At 38.9% G+C, this 22,471-nt stretch overlaps 1 protein-coding gene across 2 annotated transcripts in view; it reads left to right on the top strand.

Moving 5' to 3' along the window:
• Positions 1-22,471, top strand: part of scyl2 (SCY1 like pseudokinase 2) — a 97,415-nt gene that overhangs the window by 60,638 nt on the left and 14,306 nt on the right. For both annotated transcript variants that reach the window (XM_048267591.1, XM_048267590.1), the window contains 3 exons: positions 9,311-9,389; positions 9,609-9,686; positions 16,547-16,666. In XM_048267591.1, coding sequence (XP_048123548.1) covers positions 9,311-9,389; positions 9,609-9,686; positions 16,547-16,666 — 277 coding nt within the window. The remainder of the gene's footprint in view (positions 1-9,310; positions 9,390-9,608; positions 9,687-16,546; positions 16,667-22,471) is intronic.

Below are 22,471 nucleotides of genomic sequence, written 5' to 3'. Positions count from 1 at the left end.
ATTGTTAATTCAATATTGATCAACATTCTTTGTTTTAATACAGAATACACTAATGAACACTTAACAACCAATGTAAGCTTGAAGTAAAAAAAAAACACAGTTGTTGAAACCAATTTTAAAGTTACCCAATAATGATTAGGGAGAAACCAGATGTCTACTGAATTTGCATTCTTACAGAACGTGATAATGCCAATCATATTATCCTAAGACAGATCTATTTATCAGTGGTAATTCTGAACTGGAGATTGAAGATTTAGCCCTTCAGATGATCAGTTTTAGACAGAACTTAGGTTAGAATCTTAATTTTCACACAGCACAGCTCAGGTCTAAAAACAGGTCTAACAGCACAGCTAAGTTTCACAGATGTCACAGCACAGGTATGATTCAAATGTATGCATGCTTCATATAGTTGTCAGCATAGTCCTCCTGTAACAATATAATACTCAGAATGTCTCAGTGTAGATCTCAGATCTACGTCTCAGTATAGTTCAAAGGTATGTGGAGATATGTTGAGATATGGTCACATGTTTTTTAAGAATGAATGTAAGTGTTAATGCCAGCGACGTATGGTTGGCAGGATGTGCACACAGACAGGCACATGCGTAATGTAATACACGGTCATCACCACACTGGTCTGGAACCTAAAAGACAAAAGCAAACGAGTTAGAGTTATATTAAAAACAAGGAATGTGTACAATTGTTCAATACAACTTAGATATTTAAGTGAGGTTGTTGCACCATAAATCTGTAATGGTAGTTAAATATACTAGCCTATAGTATTTCATTGCATTGCATTGGAAGCTTGATTTGTGTGCCAGGCTACGCTTTAATTTATAGGCCAGAATAATGCAGAAATGAGTAACGTTAGCCTAGGCCAAGTAAACATACTCTGTAGCCTATGTTGACAACACAAACGTTATACCTCAACTTCTGTAGTGTGTTTTAACAATACTTTGGTCATATGGTCCGTTTCCACAGGTGTATTTAATCAAGAGCCAGATAGTATCCGTACAATATGATGCGTACTTTATCTGGTTAACGTTAGTTAAAACGCTGCTGGTTAGTGAGCAAATGTAACGTTAACGTCAGTGCTTAGCTGGGAGCAACGTTAGGTTTGATTGTCGTTAGCTAACGTTATCGAAACCTACAGCTAACCGGTCACTTTAAAGTTGACGACATATTAACGTTGATTAGGTGGGTTTCCTTACATAATAAATATCAAAGGATAGGGTAAGTGCTAACGTTAACTATTCCCCTAACGTTAGAACTACTGTAACGTTATTAGTTCTTAGTTTGGCTATTTAAGTGTGCTTGCAAAGCAGCACACTTATTGTTCTTCTTAAGTTTTATTATTATTATTATTATTTTTCCCGTCTCCCTAATTTTTTGTCAGCCCTAGCGCCTAGGCCCTTTGAGACAGAGACACCGTTCCAACTTTAAAGCGTCCGGTCAGTACCGGTGTAAGTTGGTCGCGAAGATGACGTCAGGTGGGCGTGTCGTTCGTCCGCCATATTGGATTGAACAGAAAGTGAAACTACATTTTCACAGGTCACAAATTTGGTCCGAACGCCATGAAACTTGACGTACATTATCCTTGGACCAAGCCTCACACAGGTTACCAGAAGGATTTTTGATTTTCGAAAGCGTTTGCCCGTCACAGCCAAACGAAATGGGGCTAAGCTCGAAACAGGAAGTCGATCCATATCTCAGGAACACTGTCACATATCGATACCAAATTTTGTATATGAACTGGGGACTCCAGTGTGAGGGTGCATAAGCTAAAAAAAAAAAAAAGAAATATTCTAAAAGTTTCCATCATTTGGCAAACCACCCATCCATTTTGGTAACTATCACCTTTCACATTTGCAGTTGTACTGCTATCACAATGCCTTCCAAGTATGCACAATCTCTCTGGGGAGCCACAATGTCTCTAGGCAGCCTTGCCCAATCAGGAAATCCTTGCTCTGCCATGGGATAGTATGGACTTACGAACTGAAATAGCAAGGAGAACAGTAGCTATATATTGCTTACATAATAGAGTTGTTTTCACATTGACGGTATTCAAATAAAAATTTTCCTTATTGTTAAATGTCATGATGGGAGAGTATTATTATGACCGCCGCTTGTTTAAGCCGCCATATAGGTTTAGTCAGATTTTTTTTTTTTTTTTTTTAGCATGCCCAAATTTCCGTCAATGATTCCCGGGACACTGAAAGACCGGGTACACGAAAATTTGGTGGACATGTAACCCCACATGGATAGCATGGAACCATCGTTTTTCGTTTTGATCTGTAGCCCCTCCTCGGCTGAATTGGACCCCCGAAAGGAGGGTAGGGGCAGACACAGTTTTCTGTGAATATCTCGAAAACCGTAGGGTTTAGGAGGACCATTTTTTTTTGTATGTTGATCTCAAGGGGCCATGTCAATCCATTCCATAACCACTCATTTCATGTATAGCCACCTAGTTAAACACAAAAAAAGTAAAAAATGAGGTGGTGTAATTGAAGGTATCTGTGACCTAACATAGTCAAAACTGCACAAAATTGGAAGTGTAGGATCATTATGACACCCTATGTATGCACGCCAAGTTTTGTGGAATTCCGTTCATGGGGGCCACACAATAAATTAATTTATGTTACTATACACCAACTGGCCTGTAGGTGGCGGAGACAGTTTTCTGTGAATATCTCGAGAACCGTAGGGCCTAGGAGGTCCACCTTTTTTTGTATGTTGGTCTTAAGGGGCATGTCAACCCATCCCATTACCACTTATTTCATGTATAGCCACCTAGTTAAAAATTAAAAAAGCAAAAATGAGGTGTTTTCATCTCAATATCTCTGGCTGACAAGGTCAAAACTGCACGAAATTAAAAGAGTAGGATCATTATGACACCCTCTGAATGCATGCCAAGTTTTTGTGTACTTTCGCTCATGGGGGCCTTACAATAAAATAATTTATGTGTACATTTAGTGACGACACCAACAAGGATTCGGGACACTGAAAGACCGGGTACACAAAACTTGGTGAGCATGTACCCCCACATGGATAGCATGGAACCGTCATTTTTCGTTTTCATCTGCAGCCCCCGCTGGACTGGACCCCGAAAGGAGGGTGGGGCAGACACAGTTCTCTGTGAATCTTTTTATGGTATGTTGGTCTCAAGGGCCCACATCAACCTGGCTCATAATCACTCATTTGTGATTTGCCCCGGTAAAAAAAAATGAAAATCAGTAGGATTAAAAGAAAGCCAAAATAAATATTCATCATCATCATCATGGCTGCATTTTCAGTATTGGGTAGAAGTAGTCGTTTGTCCACTAGATGCATGATCGTTGCAGTGAGACGTAATTTTGTTGGAAGTTAAAAGTGGGTTGGAAAAAACAATGGACGCTTCCATACAAGGACTGTAATTTACCGCAGCTTAACATCTAATAAGGATAGGACGATGTTCACATGAAGTGTAATTCCCATTTCTTCTTGAAGCCGAAATAAATCTAAGGATGTTTCGACATGCTTGGTTTTACTGCAGGTACGTTAATCTTGTAATATCAATAAGGACCTAGGTAATGTTACCGTTAGCGTTGGTTGAGTGATGGAGGCATTTGATTGATTGCATTTGTAGAAAACTATAAATGCGGTTATACCTAAGCAAATTGATAGCAGCACTGTTTGTATCTTTCGACTGTCATTTATTGCACGTGCTACAAAATCATTCTGTGCAATGGAAGATTTACCAACGCTACACCGGGTCTGATACAGTTTTGCCTATACATGCGTGAGACTGAGACGCCTGTTTATTTTGTTTTAAGTGCGTGCAGGTGTGAGAGGGGAATCGATGTGCTTTGATTACAGCTTGGTAGTTGTAGTCTGTGAAATTAAAAAGCACGTGTGTGTGAAGTATCCAAACAATGACACCTTCATTTCATTATGGCTGCTTTAGCAAAACACCTTAAGCTACTGTGTAGTGGGTCCCATTTAGAAGTGGCTACTTCATTCGCTTTCCTTGACTCATGGAGCTGCGTGAATGTTATTACAACTTTTCGCCACGATATGACAGTTTAAGTCCGGCTTGATACTGTAAGGCGTAAGCCATTGGTTTCAAAGGAGATTTTATTTGTGTCGCTAGCATAGCCTATTGACAATTTATGTTGTCAATAGGCCTACCTTATAATCCTACCTGTAGCTTAGGGAAGCTAACAACTTTCTATTAGGATCTAGTTTGTTAGTTACCGTTTTGTCATAACTCCCTGATGCATTTTTGCATTTAGAATAGCCAGAGCGTGTATATCTCAATCGGAAAATTAAACAATATCGGGTGCCTATGGACTAGGCTGGGTGAACCCAGCCTGATCTGCCCGCTATTTCTTTTTTGATTTCTTAAAAGATTGAGCTTGGTCTGATGAAAGCCAGACTAGCCATGGACCTCAGTTAAACAATGCAAGGGAACATGAATCAGCCTATATTTGCACTAACAATAACGGACAAAAGCTTTTTCAACTTTGGCCCGTTAAAATGTGTATGAACAGTCTAGCGACACATTTCATCAAGGCCCATTTGGACATGTCAGTTATTTGCACCACTGGTTAGATGTAAAACAGCATTTCGTTTCAGACTAGGCTACTGTTACTTAATTTGTGCATTAACAATAACGTTTCAGACTACTGTTACTTAATTTGTGCATTGACAATAAAGTATTACATGAACTAAAGATGACTAAAATCTTATGTAGAAGAAGAAACATTCACAAAAAATCCATCCATCCAAAAATGACCTTTGTTTTTGATAGCTGTTGAAAACGGCATGGAACTGACAGAGATGTTTTTGTTTATAAATACATAAAAAATAAATAAATAAATAACATTATGCTGATACCTTTTGCTTTTCCCAAATACAATGTAGCCTACAGGTGTAAGTGACCTTTCATCAATCCAGTTACAATGGATGAACTGTGATGAACTGCCCTACTTGTGATTGTTTAGAGATTTTAAAGGTTTTATAACAATTCTACATCTTCTTTGGCTATTCTACAATCTATTCACCTTTTCAGCACCAGTAGGGTACTTTCTGCTCAGCCGCACACACACACTCAGGCATGCCAAACAAGCATACACAAAAGTTTCAAGAGTGGGGGATGGAGTAAAATATGGAGACAAATTGAAGTGTGATTTATTTTCGCGGAACGGATGTACAGGACTGAGCGGCGGTCATATTTTGTACCGCTATGCGGTACATCTAGTTAAAAATGTTACAAGTATGCAAATTCATATATTTACGGGAAATGAGGTTTTACTGGGTTGTTTTGTTGTAAAGACATGCAAGGCATTCTGGGCCGTGTAATAGACAAACAGTGGTCGGCAGCGTTAACTTGATTTCCTGTATTAATATGAATAGGTGTTTCTGTAAACCTAGAAACAATAAACAGCTATTTCTGTTACAAAACGCGAGCTGGTAATCGCTTTCGTTGAAGAGGGGAACTATGATAAAAAGATTGTTTTCCTAAAAGCATGGAGTTGACGAAAAGAATAAACAAGCAATGTCACGTTAATGTTAAATAGCCTACCTATCTGAACGCTAGGTGGCAACGTTGTATTACATTTCACTAGTGTAGCCTACTTGAAATACGGTGTGAGATTCACAAGTAAGGAAGGTGCAAATATTATGTAATTTATCATGGGAAATTATTGGAAATGTTATTTCTTGTTTATTCTTGCAAACCACACACATCCATTCGGAATCACACGTCACCACATGTCGCCTAGCAACACAGCCTTCAGAGCAAAGATTCTAGAACAGGGCTTCAGAGAGACACGTTTTGAGTTTGTGGCCAAGAACCTAAAATATCGGTTTCCATGCTGGATGGTGTCGTCCTTTATGAAAGTAAGCGTTTTTATACAGTTAACGTTACAGACATAATGAGTCATGTTGTAGTGGTCAACATAAATGTGCCCCTACTGTTATTAGAATGCTAGCGGAGAAGCATGCTAAGCAGAGATTTAGTATCATTCATTTCTTGTGTGGCTAGCTATAGGGAGGAGATGTATGTTGCTAATTGGGATTTATGTTGTTTAGCGTAATGCCATGGTCATTTGATATGAGATGCTTGCACTCGTGCCGATCGCAATGTAACTTTAGGACTGCTATTTTTTTACTAACAGTAATTCACGAAGCACTTTAGCCCTAAAAGTACAGTAGCACCACGTCTGTGACAGCTTAAGGGAACTTGCATTGTAGGCATAACTAAGGGATGCAATAACACCACCAACAACCAAAACTAGCCTACTCATTGTCAACATGTACATGAAATGTAACGTTTTATGTGAATCAAATTAAAATGTTTTCTTTGCAAGCGTAGGCATAGGCATTATGGTGACAGATTAATTTAATGATGCTGCTGTGTGAATCACGGTGGCGTGCAGGAAGTGGCCACTTCTTAATGGGACCCACTGTATGGAAGTGGGCTAAGTAAAATAGAGATGTTTTAAATAAGATAAGGTTAATCAGAATTCTACTATATGCCCGCTTGACAATGGCAGAGATAGAACTGGCCTTTGGCCATAGCAACCATCCATTTAGAACGACTGGCCTTCATAGCAACCAAAGATCTGAGCTGTGTTGCAATGTGAGGCAAAGTATAGAACGGTGATGAAACATACAGAGACAGGTCAAGAAATATAGTGCAATGTAGACAGTAGTATACAGTTGATTTACAGACGGTGGTTTAGAGTAATATGAAGTATTCCTTTATTCTGAGATAGGCTACATCAATAGGCTCTCAAAACAACCCCAGGCTCACAAAACAATCCCAAACAGACATAAGGTCTTTATAGAGCAAATCCATATAGATTATTTGTCAAATAAACCAGTAAAACATAATTTGTGGGATGGAATATATAACATTCACACTCATAGCTCTTATTTTTTTTTAAATAAATCAGTGAAAAAGTATCCTGACAAACAAGCAGCTTTTTAATGCCTTGGTCATATTTCATAATTTCAATTCCTCTGTAGGTTACCTGATAGCCCAGTTTGAGAGGCGCAAGATGCGTGACATTATTTATTTTTTGCAGCGTCACGTCATAACGCTAAAAGTTGCCGCCACGGCGATCAATGTTAGCTCTATGGGAATTGATTGCTCTTTTATCGTAAATATCTCAAAAAGTATAAAGTTCACAAATGTGAAAAAACATAGGACAAATCTCCGTTACAAGACCTTTGTAGTGGTTCAGTGGTTTTAGAGCCTTTAAACGTCAAATTTGGTCAGAAGAAGAAGAATAATAATATTAAGAAGAACAGTGATAATAGTCCATTGCATTTACATGCAATGAAACTAGTTACTTCAGAAAGTACTAGTTTCAAGTAAATTTTTAAATGCTCAAATGTGACCCCACCTCCACCCCTCTTTAACGGAACTTAAAATACATGTGCATGTTCAATTATTTAAGATAAATCTGAATATTATAATGAAATGGACACTTAATACAATACATTATTAACAGAAACAATGTACACCAATCTAAACTATTTTAATGTTGCTGTGGGACAAAGTGAAACAATTGCCTCAAATTGAATGCCTTGTATGTAGATATTATGTTTAGGCCCTATATAGTGGATCGATACAAATAACACAATATATGTTTTGGAACTTTTGATTTCTCAAATGACTATTTAGTTCGAAAACGTCTTTCTAGGGCTACCCCTCCTCTGACCCTCTCCCTCTGACCGATGTTTTGGCAACTAGTGCCCTAATCTGGGTACCCAGAAGTTCGCATCATGCTGAACGAGAACTAGTGCCCTGAATGAGTCCAACTCAACCGTAGATAACAGCATATCCTCCACTACATAGGCTTCCTGGCTACCAGTTTGTTCAGTTCGGTCCGAGACAAAACATATGGTGGGGCCTTAAAATCAAGCTTCAGTTGCTTAGGTTTTGTGGCACTGTCTCCTTCTCCTTGGTCTTGGCCACTAATTTCGTGGAAGCATGCGACGTTGAAAGATGTTTGAGTAGCCTAAGTTTGAATTGGGCTACTTGACACCGACGTGGATAGGCACTTTTGCCCAGGGCATAATGTGCATTTCATGATTAGGCTACATTTGTTCCTTTAATTTCTTGGAGGGGAAAGTAATGGCTATACTTCCATTTAGAGAAAGCTACTTTTGGTTTATTTGGGCTCGCCATAGCCTACCTGTTTTTCGTTGACTGACTGACTTGCTTGTGTTGTTCGTTGTGTGTCCGACTGTGTGCTTTCGAACACCCGCCCAACTCTACCTCTGATTGGCTTACTATGAAATTTTACTCAACCTCAGCCAATCATCAGCATTTATGCGCTTGTCTCGTGCCCACTGCCCACTAACCAAGGAAGAACAGCTAAAAGGGTCTTTGCCTCAGCTCAGAGATCTTGGTCTGATGAAAAAAAAAACAGCTTCAATTATAGTAATGTGCCGCATTTTTGGCAGTAACAGTACCGGCGTTATTAAGATGGCAAGAGTAATCAATTAGATTACTCGTTACTGAAAATGTAACGCCATTAGTAACGCTGTTATTTATAACGCCATTATTCCCATCACTGGTGGCTAGTGTGGCTTCACCTGTGTGTGAGCTGAGCGAAAAGTAAACATGAAACATGAATGCGGCGCTCTGTGGAGGGACGTCTAACTTAAAGGACCCACACCACTTTTACAAGGGTCTATAGTCTTTTGGTGACTTGGCTGATTTTAGTGACCAGGGAGCGATAACGTGGAGGCAGTGAGACATTTCAATTTGAAATAGCCTGCTATTACATATTTTGATATTCATTATTATTTACTTTTAGGCTTAGACAAAGCAGAATTGAAAATAAAACCGGTGTTCTAATTCATTGCATTTTTATGCTAGCCTAATCAGTACTGGAAAGTAAACACATGTAAATACTCATACTCGGTTTGAATATAAATGGTATTGGTGCATCACTATTCAAAACGAAGGCGGTTGCAGGCCTATCCAAGATATGCTAAACAGATATATCTGTTTAGGCTTCCCTTCTGTATGATTACACCAAGCCTTATAGCTTGCAAGTATGATTGTCTAGTAACCATCAATCTAAAGTTTGCTTTTACATGGCTTAGGATATGTCAAGCACTGTCTACCGTCACATTAAAATCAATACAACGCAACTGCAGCCGGAAATAGAAAACAGTATTTCTGAATACTGAGGTGTCATGGCGACTGTTGTTGACTGGTGAATGTCGTGGATCTGGAACAAACATGCGTGCTTTGATTCATGCTCTGTGTAGGAAAATGTTTGTACTGAAAATTAATCACATTTCTTTTTAGGAGCCTCAATATCTCAAGCCAGATGAACCAGTCAGCAGAGTCCAACAGTGCATCCAATACCACAAATCAAGTGAGAGAGGTAAGTATAGTTAGTGTATAGTCATTTTAATCATAGTGTCATATTGTAAGTAAAAAAACAATGTAAAATGCAACTATTGTACATTTTCGAGAAATTGCTAACTGTGACGGGCAGATCACAGATCAAGTCCTGCCTCTCTTATTTACTGTTGCTATATCTGTCAAGCATTGCATAATCTTCTGTAGTTTTCAGGATATTAAGAATCTCTTTCATCATTAGATTGATGACCTATTTGGTGGCAATTCTGTCAATGGCAGAGAAGTGAACTCCTCCCAAAATATACCACAGGTCTCCAGAGTGAGTAGTTTTACTGTGTGATGACTCAACTGTTATCAAGTTTGAAAGTAAGATTTATTTGTCACATGCATAATTGTGTACTATATCAGTGAAATGGGGTTGCGACAAATGTCAATAAAGAGAAACAAAAATCTATCTATCTATCTATCTATCTATCTAGGTATGAATAATAGTAATAAAAAGTGAATGAAAGCATTGATTGGAAGTTAGTGTTCATGGTCCATATGGCCTGAAGTAAGAAGTTACTTTTCAAGGGCCCAGTATACTTGATATAGTGGTCACTACATGAGCCAGTGTGACGTCAAAATTATGTTGATCCCACTGCAGGGATTAAAGTATTCCGGCACCGTGCCGGATTTCCGGCGTTCAGCGTTTGGCTGAAAAAAAAAAAAATCTTATATTTTAAAAAAGGCTTTCGATATCATCCCCATCGCTTTCGAGTGTATGTGTAACAGAGGTCATAATTTGTCCGCCGCTCACGGGCCCTCAAACCCGCCACCTCGACACACACTGGCAAAGTGGCTCCACTGAGCTAAAAGCCCAGGCTCCCAACTCAGCGGTTAGAAGCGTTCTTAAGGTTAGGGCTGTGAGGATTTACACGGGCAACTAGCACGCTAGCACAGTCCGCCTCCGTTACATATGCGTTCGTCTGCCAATGCCAATCAGAAGTAGAATGGGGCGGGTCTGGGGAAAACATGCTTCAATCGAGTCCTATGTTTTCACTATTGCTCTGCGTAGATGCCCGAGTAGAGAGACGTCACATCGAAGGAGAGTAAGATGAGTAGATTCATGAATCCTGGGGAAGATGCCCTCCTAGTTGATAAAAGATTAAAAAATAAATGGCGCTCGGCATGGATAGAAGAGATAGGGAAGGACAGTAAGCCTTTTAGTAGCTGGTGTAAAAAGTTGAGAGAACCGCACTCTGTGCTCGAGAAAGCTAGTATATACAACTAGCGGCAAAAAAGTGCTTCCACGACATTAATCAGACCCCGCTCACAGAGCAGCTGTTCGTGCTCTCTCACACACAACGCGTTTACCGGGAGCTACAACCACAGCTGATGTACCGGCATCAATAACTGACCGTGTGTGTGACTTGAAAATACGCATGTGCGCATTCATCGCAGAGCATGGTCTGTCTTTCAAGCTATTCCAACCCCTGGTGAATTTATGCAAAAAAAAAATATCTGAAGACAAAATTGCTTTGACTAAGCCGAAGGGTGTCCAAACTACGGCCCGCCACGCACTGTAATCCGGCCTGCCGAGCATTTACTCCAATTAAACTCGACATCTTTTTTTTTTTTTGATATATATATTTTTTTTTTTTACCTTTTTATGCCTTTAGTGATAGTGACAGTGGAGAGTGACAGGAAGCGAATGGGAGAGAGAGCAGGGGTGGGATCCGGAAAGGACCACGGGGCGGGAATTGAACCCGGGTCGCCGACGTACAGTGCAGGTGCCCCAGCCAGTTGCGCCACAGTTGGGGCGGGACATCCAAACAGTATTCTAACGTTAGCTTTAAGATACTGCTTGATTGCATAATATAGTTTAGTCCCCTCAATGTACTATGTTGTGATAAGACCTTAGCAGAGTTCAACAGTTGTTAATGTTTTATTAAATGCACATGCAGAGGAGGGTCAGCGGGCTCGTTACGAGAGAGGGCGGGGCAAGGAAAGGCTGCGTACATAAAAAGCGCAGCTCAATGAAATGATTTTATCTTATCTTTAATTTAAATAGTACAACATAGAGCATTAATGAGTGGCGGCCGGTTTTGATTTCGTGGTGTCCCGCCACAGATTAGTCAATGTATGGGAAACACTGTCTTTGATGGCGTAGAGCAGAGGTTCCCAAACTGTGAGGCGCGCCTCCCCTGGGGGGCGCCAAATGATTTGAGAGGAGGCGCGAAAGGTTGATTCAAAAAAGAAGGGAAAACGTTTATTTCATGTTAGAACTATCTATGTTTTTTTTTTTCAAGGATTATGTAATTGTCAACATTAAAAAATAAATCATAGAAGAGATGTATACTAAATCTTTGGGATAGTGGTATATAGGGATCAATAAGTATTATTGATCCCTATCCTGAGTGAGAATGTATTGTGCCAAACTTCATAACGTAATTTAGCAACAGTGCCGCCAGCCGAGCTAGCTGCAAGTTAGGCTACCAGTGAACAGTAACTTGCAGCTCCAAGCGGATTTGTACGCAGCCTTACAACACTGTTTACAGCTCTTCGAGTCACGGTAAAATGTAAAAATTAAAAAAAAAATTTGGTAGGCTACATAGCTAATTTAGATAAACTTATGGTGTGGGTGGTTGCGTTTCTTTAGGAATCCGCCGCCTTGGTTTGTATAGAAATTAATATTAAGTGACAGATACACGTAAGAGGTTGGACATAATGCGGACGGTAATATGTGACGTTCGATAGCTAACTTAAAATGGACAGATTTGTCACATTTTATCGCTGCACGGCCCGAGCCTGATATGGGCAAGAAAGCCAAACGTCGAAAATATGATGAAAACTCATTGCATTGCATAGCATAGTATAGCACCTATTTAAGTGGCTTAACTGAAGTGAATATCATTATTTGAAAATTATTGTCGGGGGGCGCGGAGGTGTCACTGTTTTCGGAAGGGAGGCCCACATTGATGGAGTTTCGGAACCCATGGCGTAGAGTCTGCAGAGATAGCCTTTCCTCAGCAGCGACACCTCTGTTCAGGAGAAGTCTGCTAGTGTCTAGTATCACACTCCTCACTGACAAGTATACATAGGTCTGGTGCTCCGATGAGGTCACACCTTGCGCAGTGTGCAGTATACCACTGCGTCGAGTATACTGTGCTTTCAGTATTACCGTACAGTCTAAACTAGATTGGTACATGTAATGGGTGATTTTCTTTGACCATGACCTGCACCGCCTGGTATAGATATCCTTTAGTACTGAGCACCGGATAGTGCCAGGGGAGGTGTGAGGAACACCTGATCACTATGTGCAGAGCAATATTATTCTGGGAGCTGCTGTACCCTCAGACTCAAACTCAAAACTCTTCTTGCATCTGACATCTGTCATTTCCCAAACCCACTCCAAATTTTTCTCACTATTTTACTCTGCCTGGCCAAAAAAAGGTCACCTCATGGATTTAACTAAGCAAATAGGTAAGAGCCTCCCTGTGCTGAAGTTGGTCAGGTCTAGGTTCAGCAATGTTATGTGCTAGGGGTGTAAAGATTAACCGATACGTATTCCCATACATCTACTGCAACTTAAGCACGTGACAACTCGCACTCGGTCGTTTGTTTTACAGTTTTTACTCTTTTGTTTTTCAAAATCCAGCGCTAAATTAAACACTAAACAGCAACGATAGTCTGTAGAGTATAGCCTTACGTTTTGATGAAGGGATTTCCTTAATGTTAAATAATAATTTGGCCCTTGCTAAAACGATGCACAAATTATTAGCCAATTATTTTGTTCATATATCACTCAGACTTGTGGCATTATAGGTTTCTGCATTAGGTCTACCGTTGGAACAAAATAAACCCAGAGAGTTCATTGATATGTAGGCCTATTTTATTCTTGTAGGCTATACGAGAAAAGGCCAAGAGTGTCTTAAGCACTGTTTTATTTTATTTCGGTATTGTCTTACCTCAACAAGGCTACAGCTCCATGAAAACAATCTAGGCAGGTCAATATAGGGTTCAACGTCAAAAAAATTGATACAAAAGGTTTTTTTATGGATTCTGGTACTGTTGGACATGCTTAATAACATACTAAAAATCTAGTAAAATCTGACCTTGGGAAAGGGGTCATTTTCAAAATGGCTGTCAACAGGTTAGAATGGCTATATCTCAATTACTATTCAGCCTACAGGGGTGAAATTGATATCAAATGATGGTCAAATTAAACAAGAATAGGATTTTAAATGTTAAAATTGAAAATGTTTCAATGCTCTACCTTTTTCAGCCATAAATCAATAAAATCAATGCGTTTTACAGAGCAAATGCAATACAGGATTATTAACCATCTCCATGGCATGGAGGAAGATAAGACATGTCTTAACTGGTGTTATATCTCATCTAGAGGTTATATGCTTTTAGAAAATATATGGTTTGGGGTGTTTAATCTGTTTTGCCTGGACAATATAGGCTAAAATGTATCCCCTTTACACTAGATTCGCCTATACAGAATAGAGGGCAATGCATTGTTCATGGCATGGAGGAAGATGGGACATGTCTTAACTGGTGTTATATCTCATCTGCAGGTTATATGCTTTCAGAAAATATGTAGTTTAGGGTGTTTGGTTTGTTTTCCCTGGACTGTACATGCCAAAATGTATCTGCTTTACACTAGATTCAATACAGAATAGAGGGCAATGTATTGTTCATGGCATGGAGGAAGATGGGACATGTCTTAACTGGTGTTATATCTCATCTGCAGGTTAAATGCTTTCAGAAAATATATAGTTTAGGATGTTTAATCTGTTTTCCCTGGACAAAAGAGGTCAACATGTATCCGCTTTACACTAGATTCGCCTATACATTATAGAGGGCTTTGTATTGTGCATTCACAGAGGAAGATGGGACATGTTTTAAGTTGTGCTATATTTTATCTACAGATTATATGCTTTCAGAAAATATATATTTTAGAGTGTTTAATTTGTTTTTCCTGGACTGTACATGCCAACATATATTCCCTTTACACTAGATTCGCCTATACAGAATAGAGGGCAATGTATTGTGCATTCATGGAGGAAGATGGGACATGTTTTAAATGGTGTTATATCTTATCTACAGATTATATGCTTTCAGAAAATATATATTTTAGAGTGTTTAATTTGTTTTTCCTGGACTGTACATGCCAGCATATGTTATATGTTAATGTTATATTTTATGTACAGGGTATATGCTTTTACAATATGTAGAGTAGAGTTTGCGAGTAAGTGGCTGTTTTATGACTTTAGTGAACCATGACCCATGTACTGTATAGGCATGCATTGTATATTTGTGTAGATCAATAATTGTTGGCATCTATCATTAGGGGGGAGCTAATTAAACTGAATCTTAAACTATATGCATTTAGATCAGAAATAATTATCATTATTATTCATCATCCTCTGACTCCTCTGAAAGGAACTTGTGTGGATTGTCACATTGTTCATTTTGACACGTTCCAACATGAAAGAGTATTTGATTGAGGTTGATTCCATTCCATTCGGTAATCAGTATCTGAAAGCTAAACTGAGGGAGCGGTACGGGAATTACATATGTTTCACAGAAGGGAAAGGTTTTGAAGGCATGGTGACACTGAGAGAGAAAACATCATGCATCCTCAGGTCCTACTATAAGAACACTAAAAAAGGTGGAGATGAAGAGTCATCAGTGACCTCTTAATCTGATAAAACATGAAAAACACTTTCCTAGGCTGAATAATGCTTCAGATATAGCCAAAATTAGCTTCTGGTGGCCATCTTGGATGCCATCTTGAAAATGACAAGTCTTTGAAAATGATGAACTGATACTTTAGTCTGACGTATATGAATCAGTGACCTCTAAATCTGATTAAACACGAAAAACACTTTCCTAGGCTGAATAATGCGTCAGATATAGCCAAAATTAGCTTCTGGTGGCCATCTTGGACGTCGTCTTTGAAAATTATGAACTGATACTTTAGTGTGACATATATGAATCAGTGACCTCTAAATCTGATTAAACACGAAAAACACTTTCCTAGGCTGATTAATGCTTCAGATATCCCAAATTAGCTTCTGGTGGCCATCTTGGACGCCATCTTGAAAATGACCCCTTTACTGGGGTCAGATTTTACTAGATTTTTAATATGTTATTAAGTACATCTAAAGGTATCATAATCAGTTGAAAAACCTTTTGTATCAATTTTTTTGAGGTTAGGTGTTTTTTTTTTTTTTTCATATATTGACCCGCCTAATCAGATATAACTCTATAAAGTCTATAAAAAAAAAATTGTATTTGGCTGCTGTGTTTGACTGAAATGTAGACTATTCTTTTTTGCATTTCAATACAGTATATGAAACAAACCTCAGTTTAGATAATCATATTCACACATTTTTTTTGCCTAATTGACAACCATGACCATGATAACTGATAATATAAAATTAATGTGCACCTTGAGCAAATGATAAAAAATCTTTCAGAATGCTTTCCATTCTTGAATTGCATCGAATCGCATCGAATCGTACTGAATCGTTTTTTATGAACATGTATCTTTTCTTGTATCGAATCGTGCCCATGTATCTAGATGCAAATCGTATCGTCTTTTACATGAGAGATTCACACCCCTATTATGTGCCCAAAGAATGAGATCAGCTGCATATACTGAATGACCAGGTTATTCCATCAATGGATTTTTTTTCTTCCCTGATGGCACGGGCATATTCCAAGATGACAGTGCCAGGATTCATTGGGCTCAAATTGTGAAAGAGTGGTTCAGGGAGCATGAGACATCATTTTCACCACAGAGTTCAGACCTTAACCCCATTGAGAATCTTTGGGATATGCTGGAGAAGACTTTGCACAGTGGTCTGAATCTCCTGTCATCAATACAAGATCTTGGTGAAAAATGAATGCAACGCTGGACGGAAATAAATGTTGTGACAATGCAGAAGCTTGTGGAAATGAATGCTGTAATCAAAGCTAAAGGCGGTCCAATGAAATATTAGAGTATGTGACCATTTTTTTGGCCAGGCAGTGTTTTTATATATATATATATAATATAATCATATATATATAATATATATATATGAAGGCTTAAAGCTCTAAAATATTCTTTCAAAAAAGAAATGTCCTAATTTGAATTTGGTATTCATTGTCCTCTTCATATGTCTTGTTGTGGTCTTATAGGTGTCACTCACACTTGAGGAGAAACAGAGATTAGCCAAGGAACAGGAACAAGCATCCAAACTGAGGAACCAGCAACCCCTTCAACCACAGAGTGTAAAACCCGCTACAACCATCACACAGGTAGTTCAGATATTCTACGTAACTATGGCCTTTAGCAACATAATTAGTTTTCCATATTTTTATAAGTGTGCTTGCTGAAAGTAGCACACTATTGTTCTTCTTAGGTTGCTCCTAGACCTTTTAAGATATCGCCACCGGTCCAACTCTTGTCGTTCTACCGGCATATTGGATTTAATTGAAAGCGAAACTAAACTTTCACAGGTCACAAATTTTGTCTGATCTTAATGAAACGTGACCTACAGGATTCAGACCATACGTCACAAAAGTTACCAGAAGGATGTTTGATTTTGAAAAACGTTCGCCTGTCAGAGCTAATCGAAATCAGTGAAATAGGAAGTAAGGTCAAATCTCAGCAAAATCTCAGCAAAAATTTTAGGTATCAAAACCAAACTTGGTACATAGACTCAGGACTTGATCGTGAGGACGCACACAAAATGTGGTGCCCTATGACCTTTAGGGGATGCTGCAACTACCAAAAATGTGTTTCGGCGTTTGGGACGTGTGTCAATGCACGTGACTTTTGATCCCTATTTCCTGATGTCAAAAAATAAGATGCTGTTCTACAATGCATCACTGCTTTACATTGTCCCTTCCATGCCTTGCCACGGTCATCAATTCAATGTCCTGCCATGGGTTAGTGCGGGCTCACAGAGACCATTGACTAGAAAAACATTGGATATATAGCTGACATAACAACAATTTTCACAGTCATGGTGTTTAACTCTCACTTATAATTATTGTTTAATTGTCATGATGGGAGAGTAACAATGAAAATGTTACAAGTACACAAGTATGCAAATTCTTATAATTACAGAAAGTTATATATTATTGTGTTGTTTTGTGGTTTTTAAAGACATGCAAGGCATTCTGTATAAGTATAGTATATATACTCTTTTGATCCCGTGAGGGAAATTTGGTCTCTGCATTTATCCCAATCAATTAGTGAAACACACTCAGCACACAGTGAACACACAGTGAGGTGAAGCACACACTCATCCCGGCGCAGTGGGCTGCCTGCAACAACAGCGCCGCTCGGGGAGCAGTGAGGGGTTAGGTTTACCGATGTCGATATCAATGTATAGAAAACACATTTTTATGATAATGAAATAGAGCTATTTTCCAAAACACATTTTTTGAAATAACATTTCAATATCCTACCTTAGAACACCAGAGGATTACAATATAATATATAATATAATATATCTGTATTATTTTATATCCTGATATAAAAGAGAGAATGCTGAATGTCTGGTATTTACAACAGCACACTTTATGCAGATTAGCCTATAACATAGGCCTACTTTTTATATTACAACTCTACCTCTTTAATTCAGCTGTCTGGTTGAAGCCTAGACATATTGTAAACAAAGTAGTATAGTTGGCTAGCTTATCATAGTCTACTGATTTGGACTGTTCAGTTTCCCCATGTGTGTTTAAGTTTCAAGGTAATACTTGTTCTCCTTGGTACAGGCACTTTTGGGAAACATTGGTATTGAGATGATCAGTCAACTTGAATGCAAGAGTTTTAAACAAATACAGTACCCTCCAGAATTATTGGCACCCCATGCTAAAGTTGACTAAAATCTGGTATAAAAAATGATCTGTGATTTATTGTAATCTCATAATGAAAACAAATAGGAAAATTCCAACGTTGAAGGGAAGCAAATTTGGCACCCCTGCTTATAATACCTTCTTAAGCCCCCCTTTTCCAATAAAACAACTTGTAATATTCACCTATGATACCCCATAGAGTTGGAAAATACAAAACAAGAGATTTAAGACTGTTGGTCTTTACAAAATCTCCCCAGATCGTCCAGATTCCTAGGTCTATACTTGTGCATTCTCCTCTTTGACTCACCCCACTGTTTTTCTATCGAGTTTAAATCAGGGGACTGAGATGGCAATGGCAGAAGCTTGACTTTGCGTTCAGTAAACCATATTTGTTTTGATCTGGACGTTTGTTGTGGTTCATTGACCTGATGAATGATCCAATCATGACCAACGTTTAGTATCTTGGCAGAGATTGACAGATTTCCTTTAAAAATGTTCAGGTTTTTCATGTTGTTTGTGATACCATGCACCTTAATTACATTCCCAAGGCCCTTAGGAATAAAACAGGGTTCCCGCGGGGTCTTAAAAAGTCTAAAATTCAGAACTTTAAATTTAAGGCCTTAAAACGTCTTAAAAACGGAGAGATTTTCATTCTGAGGTCTTAGAATTAATTTAGTCAGGTCTAAAAATATTTTACCATCGTTCATTTCCAGAAACGCTGGCTGCAGAAAGTTATTACAAAGTATAGCAAAAAAGTATTGAGTCGTAGCTTGCAAAGCAGAGCTCTAGCGTCTTTGCTACCATTGTTACAAAACCAGCAGAATGTTCAGAACATTGGTTCAGTGTGTTGTAGTTCTTTCTGGGGGATATTGGTGTTGGTACATAGCCTACGCAGTGATAAATCTACAAATCCCGTGATAAATGCAATACCTGCCCACAAAATACGTCTGCGTCTCCTCAGAATTTGTTAAAGTTCGGCTATGTGTGGAAAATGGGAAAGTGTAGGCCTACTTTCAACGAGACATGGCTAGATCCAGTGATGCCGCGTTACTCTATTTTGACCACTTTTTCCGGTAACGAGTCTAACGCGCTACTATTTCTAGCAATCAGATTAAAGTGACTTATCCAAGTCACTCAGGGCTCCAGAGTGCGACCAATTTGGTCGCATATGCGACCTAATTTTTCAAAAGTGCGACTAAAAAAAATCGGAGGTCGCACCGGTGCGACCAGCTATTCGAGAGAGGAAAAAGTGTCCGCATTGAAACTCTACCTTTGGTTCAATAACAGACACATATTTGGCCAATATCGTGGTTTAAACAAATCACAGATAGTGAAGGGCGGGACCTCCCCTCTGATTGGCCGTGGCCCAGTGCCTGTGTGTAAATTTGAAAATGCGTGTGCTGCAGAGAGAGAGAGAGAGAGAGAGAGAGAGAGGTCAGAGACCCGTCAGATATAGAGTGGATGTAGTTGCATTACAGTGTGGTCATATAGGCCGAGATAAATGTCCCCTCTCCCCACTGCCTTTCGGCGGCTGGCAGCAGCAAACCGATCAGACAAGCCCGAGATGATGATAAAGTTTATCGTTGCCTACGATAGGCCTAGTGAAACTTCCCTTCACCAAGTTCAGTCCGAAATAATTATTCACCAGAAAAATAGTTTGAACGTAAACCCGACGTACAGGAATGTCACTTGCGCCAAATTTATAGGAGTCATTGCAGATGAAAAGACGTCTTAAAATTTCGAACAATGCATACAAGGCCTTCCCGAGCGACAGAGATACAGATATCAAAAAAAAAGGAGTGCGTCATTGACCGCAGTTACATGCAGGGAGTAACCCGGTTTTCAACAGCAATATTCGTTTTGTGCGCGAGTTGTGTAAACTCATTCTGATGGCATCAATCAATTTAATCCGATATTTGGCGCAAACCGAATATCGCTGCTACATTTAAAGCCCGAATATTCCCTGTGTGTATAACTGTGGTCATTGTGTACGGTGAATTGAATGGACACATTTAGATCGAGCATGGTAAGTCATTGCAATAGCCTATAATAATAGGCCTACCATTTCGTTACTGCATTAACCATAGTGATGTTCTTATTGAAAATTTAAAAATATTAAAATTAAAAAGTAAATTGCATTGTGGGGCTGTCAAATGATTATTGCAATCATCATTGCAAAATCACATAGAAATCCCAGGTTACTTGGAACATCTCTTTAAATTGTGCTCAAATACATTTCTATAGAAGATGCTAGCATGGCGAGCTGGTTTAGCCAAGGCCTAAAGATCATGAAGGATAGTATGTAAGACAGTGAGCCATGAGATGTGCAGTTTGAAGCCCTTAAAAGACATGCACTGTTAATATTCTCACTGTTATTTTTATTTAATTCATCTTGAGATGTTTTAAGTTTAAATTTCAGCTCAGTGAAGCACTTAAAGCACCAACACTTCATTAAGTTACTTTTCTTGTAGAAGTCATAGGACAACCTATATAGGACAGGAATTAAGGAAGAAAAGTGAACCTGCTGCGGTGTTAAATGCGATGTGGTTGAAAATTTGGGTGCACCTAACTTTTGTGCTGGTGCACCTAAGAAAAAAAGTTAGGCGCACCAGTGCAACCAGTGCAAAAAGTTAATCTGGAGCCCTGTCACTGTGTGTTAGGCCTACTATTTTTGTCATTTACCTTAGTAAAAGATATATTCTTTGCTTTTCTCTCGGGGATTAACGCTCACGTTTTCAGCATGATGACTCACGTGTAATACCACGCAGCAACACAAACATAAACAACAATAGAGGGAGGAGAGAGATGCGCATTTTAGCTATACAGTCATTATTTTGAGTTTGTGTCCGCTAAACATGATAACATTAAGGTACGTTGTACACTCTGTGCTGGTGACAAAGTGCTGTATAGCTAGACATCCCAAGTCTCCCGAAGTTCTGGGAGTGTCCCGATAGCAGCTTCCTGACCCCCGCAAATTAGATAAAATCTCCCGGAATCTAGAACGAACAAGAGCGCGCAAGCCAGACCGGGAATTCAAATCGCTTGTGCGCTTGTTTAGCACGCACACGACGGAGAGGAAAAGTGTACCCTTGTCTCATACAGTAAGAGTAAAACATAATGATAGTCTTGCACACTGCACTGTTTGTAGCATTGCCCATGGCTGCAAAAGACTTGTTGAGGTGAGTTTAACAAGTGTCATTACAGTGCATGAAAATGCACTGTACTGTTATTCCAAGGCTTTTTCTTCTTCTTCTTCTTCTTCTTCTAACGCAGTTAATGCAGCTTAAACCGTTTAACGTAGAAACTTCATTCAAACTATGTTGCGTAGGTCTTACTTAGGACATGTGGGCTTTGTATTTTTCATCTTTGTAACTTTTATACTTTTTAAACTATTAATTAAAAACTAATCAAAATTTCCCCATTGACTTAACATTATGATTATGACATCACAATACGGCCGTTAAGCAATTAGAATCCTATGGCAGGTGTTCGGGCCACCTGGATCAACTGCCAGTCTCAGGCTTTAAGCATACATACTGGCCCTATTAAGACTACACATCCTGTTCAACTGCTTCCTCTGCCAAAAACTGTTTCAAAATAAAAGTCCTCACTATAATATTTTACTGTTAAAACAATTTAACCCTTTAAACTACTGAACTTTTTAACTGTTCAGCCATTGTAACTGTTACTTGTCATCAACTATGACTCCTACCCACCAAAGATCCTTGATTACTAGCAAGATAGAGCAACGTAATTCGTTACTATGGGAGCAAAACGGGACAGTTCCGGTCTGCATAAGTGGGAGTGTCACCCTACGTCACTAAATAAACTTTCTCTCTTAATAAGCAATAACAACAGATAAACATAATTGTGTTCACAGTATTATTGTCCATAATCATGTATGATACCAATGAATCATTTTTAAGGACATGATATGAATAATTTAATTAGTCATGTGAACCGAGCTAGCTAGCTAGATAACGCTAGCTTAAAATGCTATACAAGTGGATAGTAGTAGCTATGGCAATACAGCTATGCGCTAACAAGTGACTAGTAGTTGAAGGACTTCGCTTAAACTTAATATACTGTTGCAAATTCGCTTGAGTATAAACTATCCACTTTAACTAATGTCAGTAGTGTTATTCAGCTAGTTGTCATTTCAAAGAAATTACACTTCTCCGTTTAAAATGTTACCTTAGCTAAGAGGCTAGCTAGCATGATAACAACCGGACAGTAACTGGCAGCAGCATGGTC

The sequence above is a fragment of the Alosa alosa genome, chromosome 17 (genome assembly GCF_017589495.1).
Source record: "Alosa alosa isolate M-15738 ecotype Scorff River chromosome 17, AALO_Geno_1.1, whole genome shotgun sequence".
In the NCBI taxonomy this organism is placed as follows: Eukaryota; Metazoa; Chordata; class Actinopteri; order Clupeiformes; family Clupeidae; genus Alosa; species Alosa alosa.
Note: the sequence above shows the minus strand (reverse complement) of the source record. Positions and strands in the feature narration are given on the sequence as shown.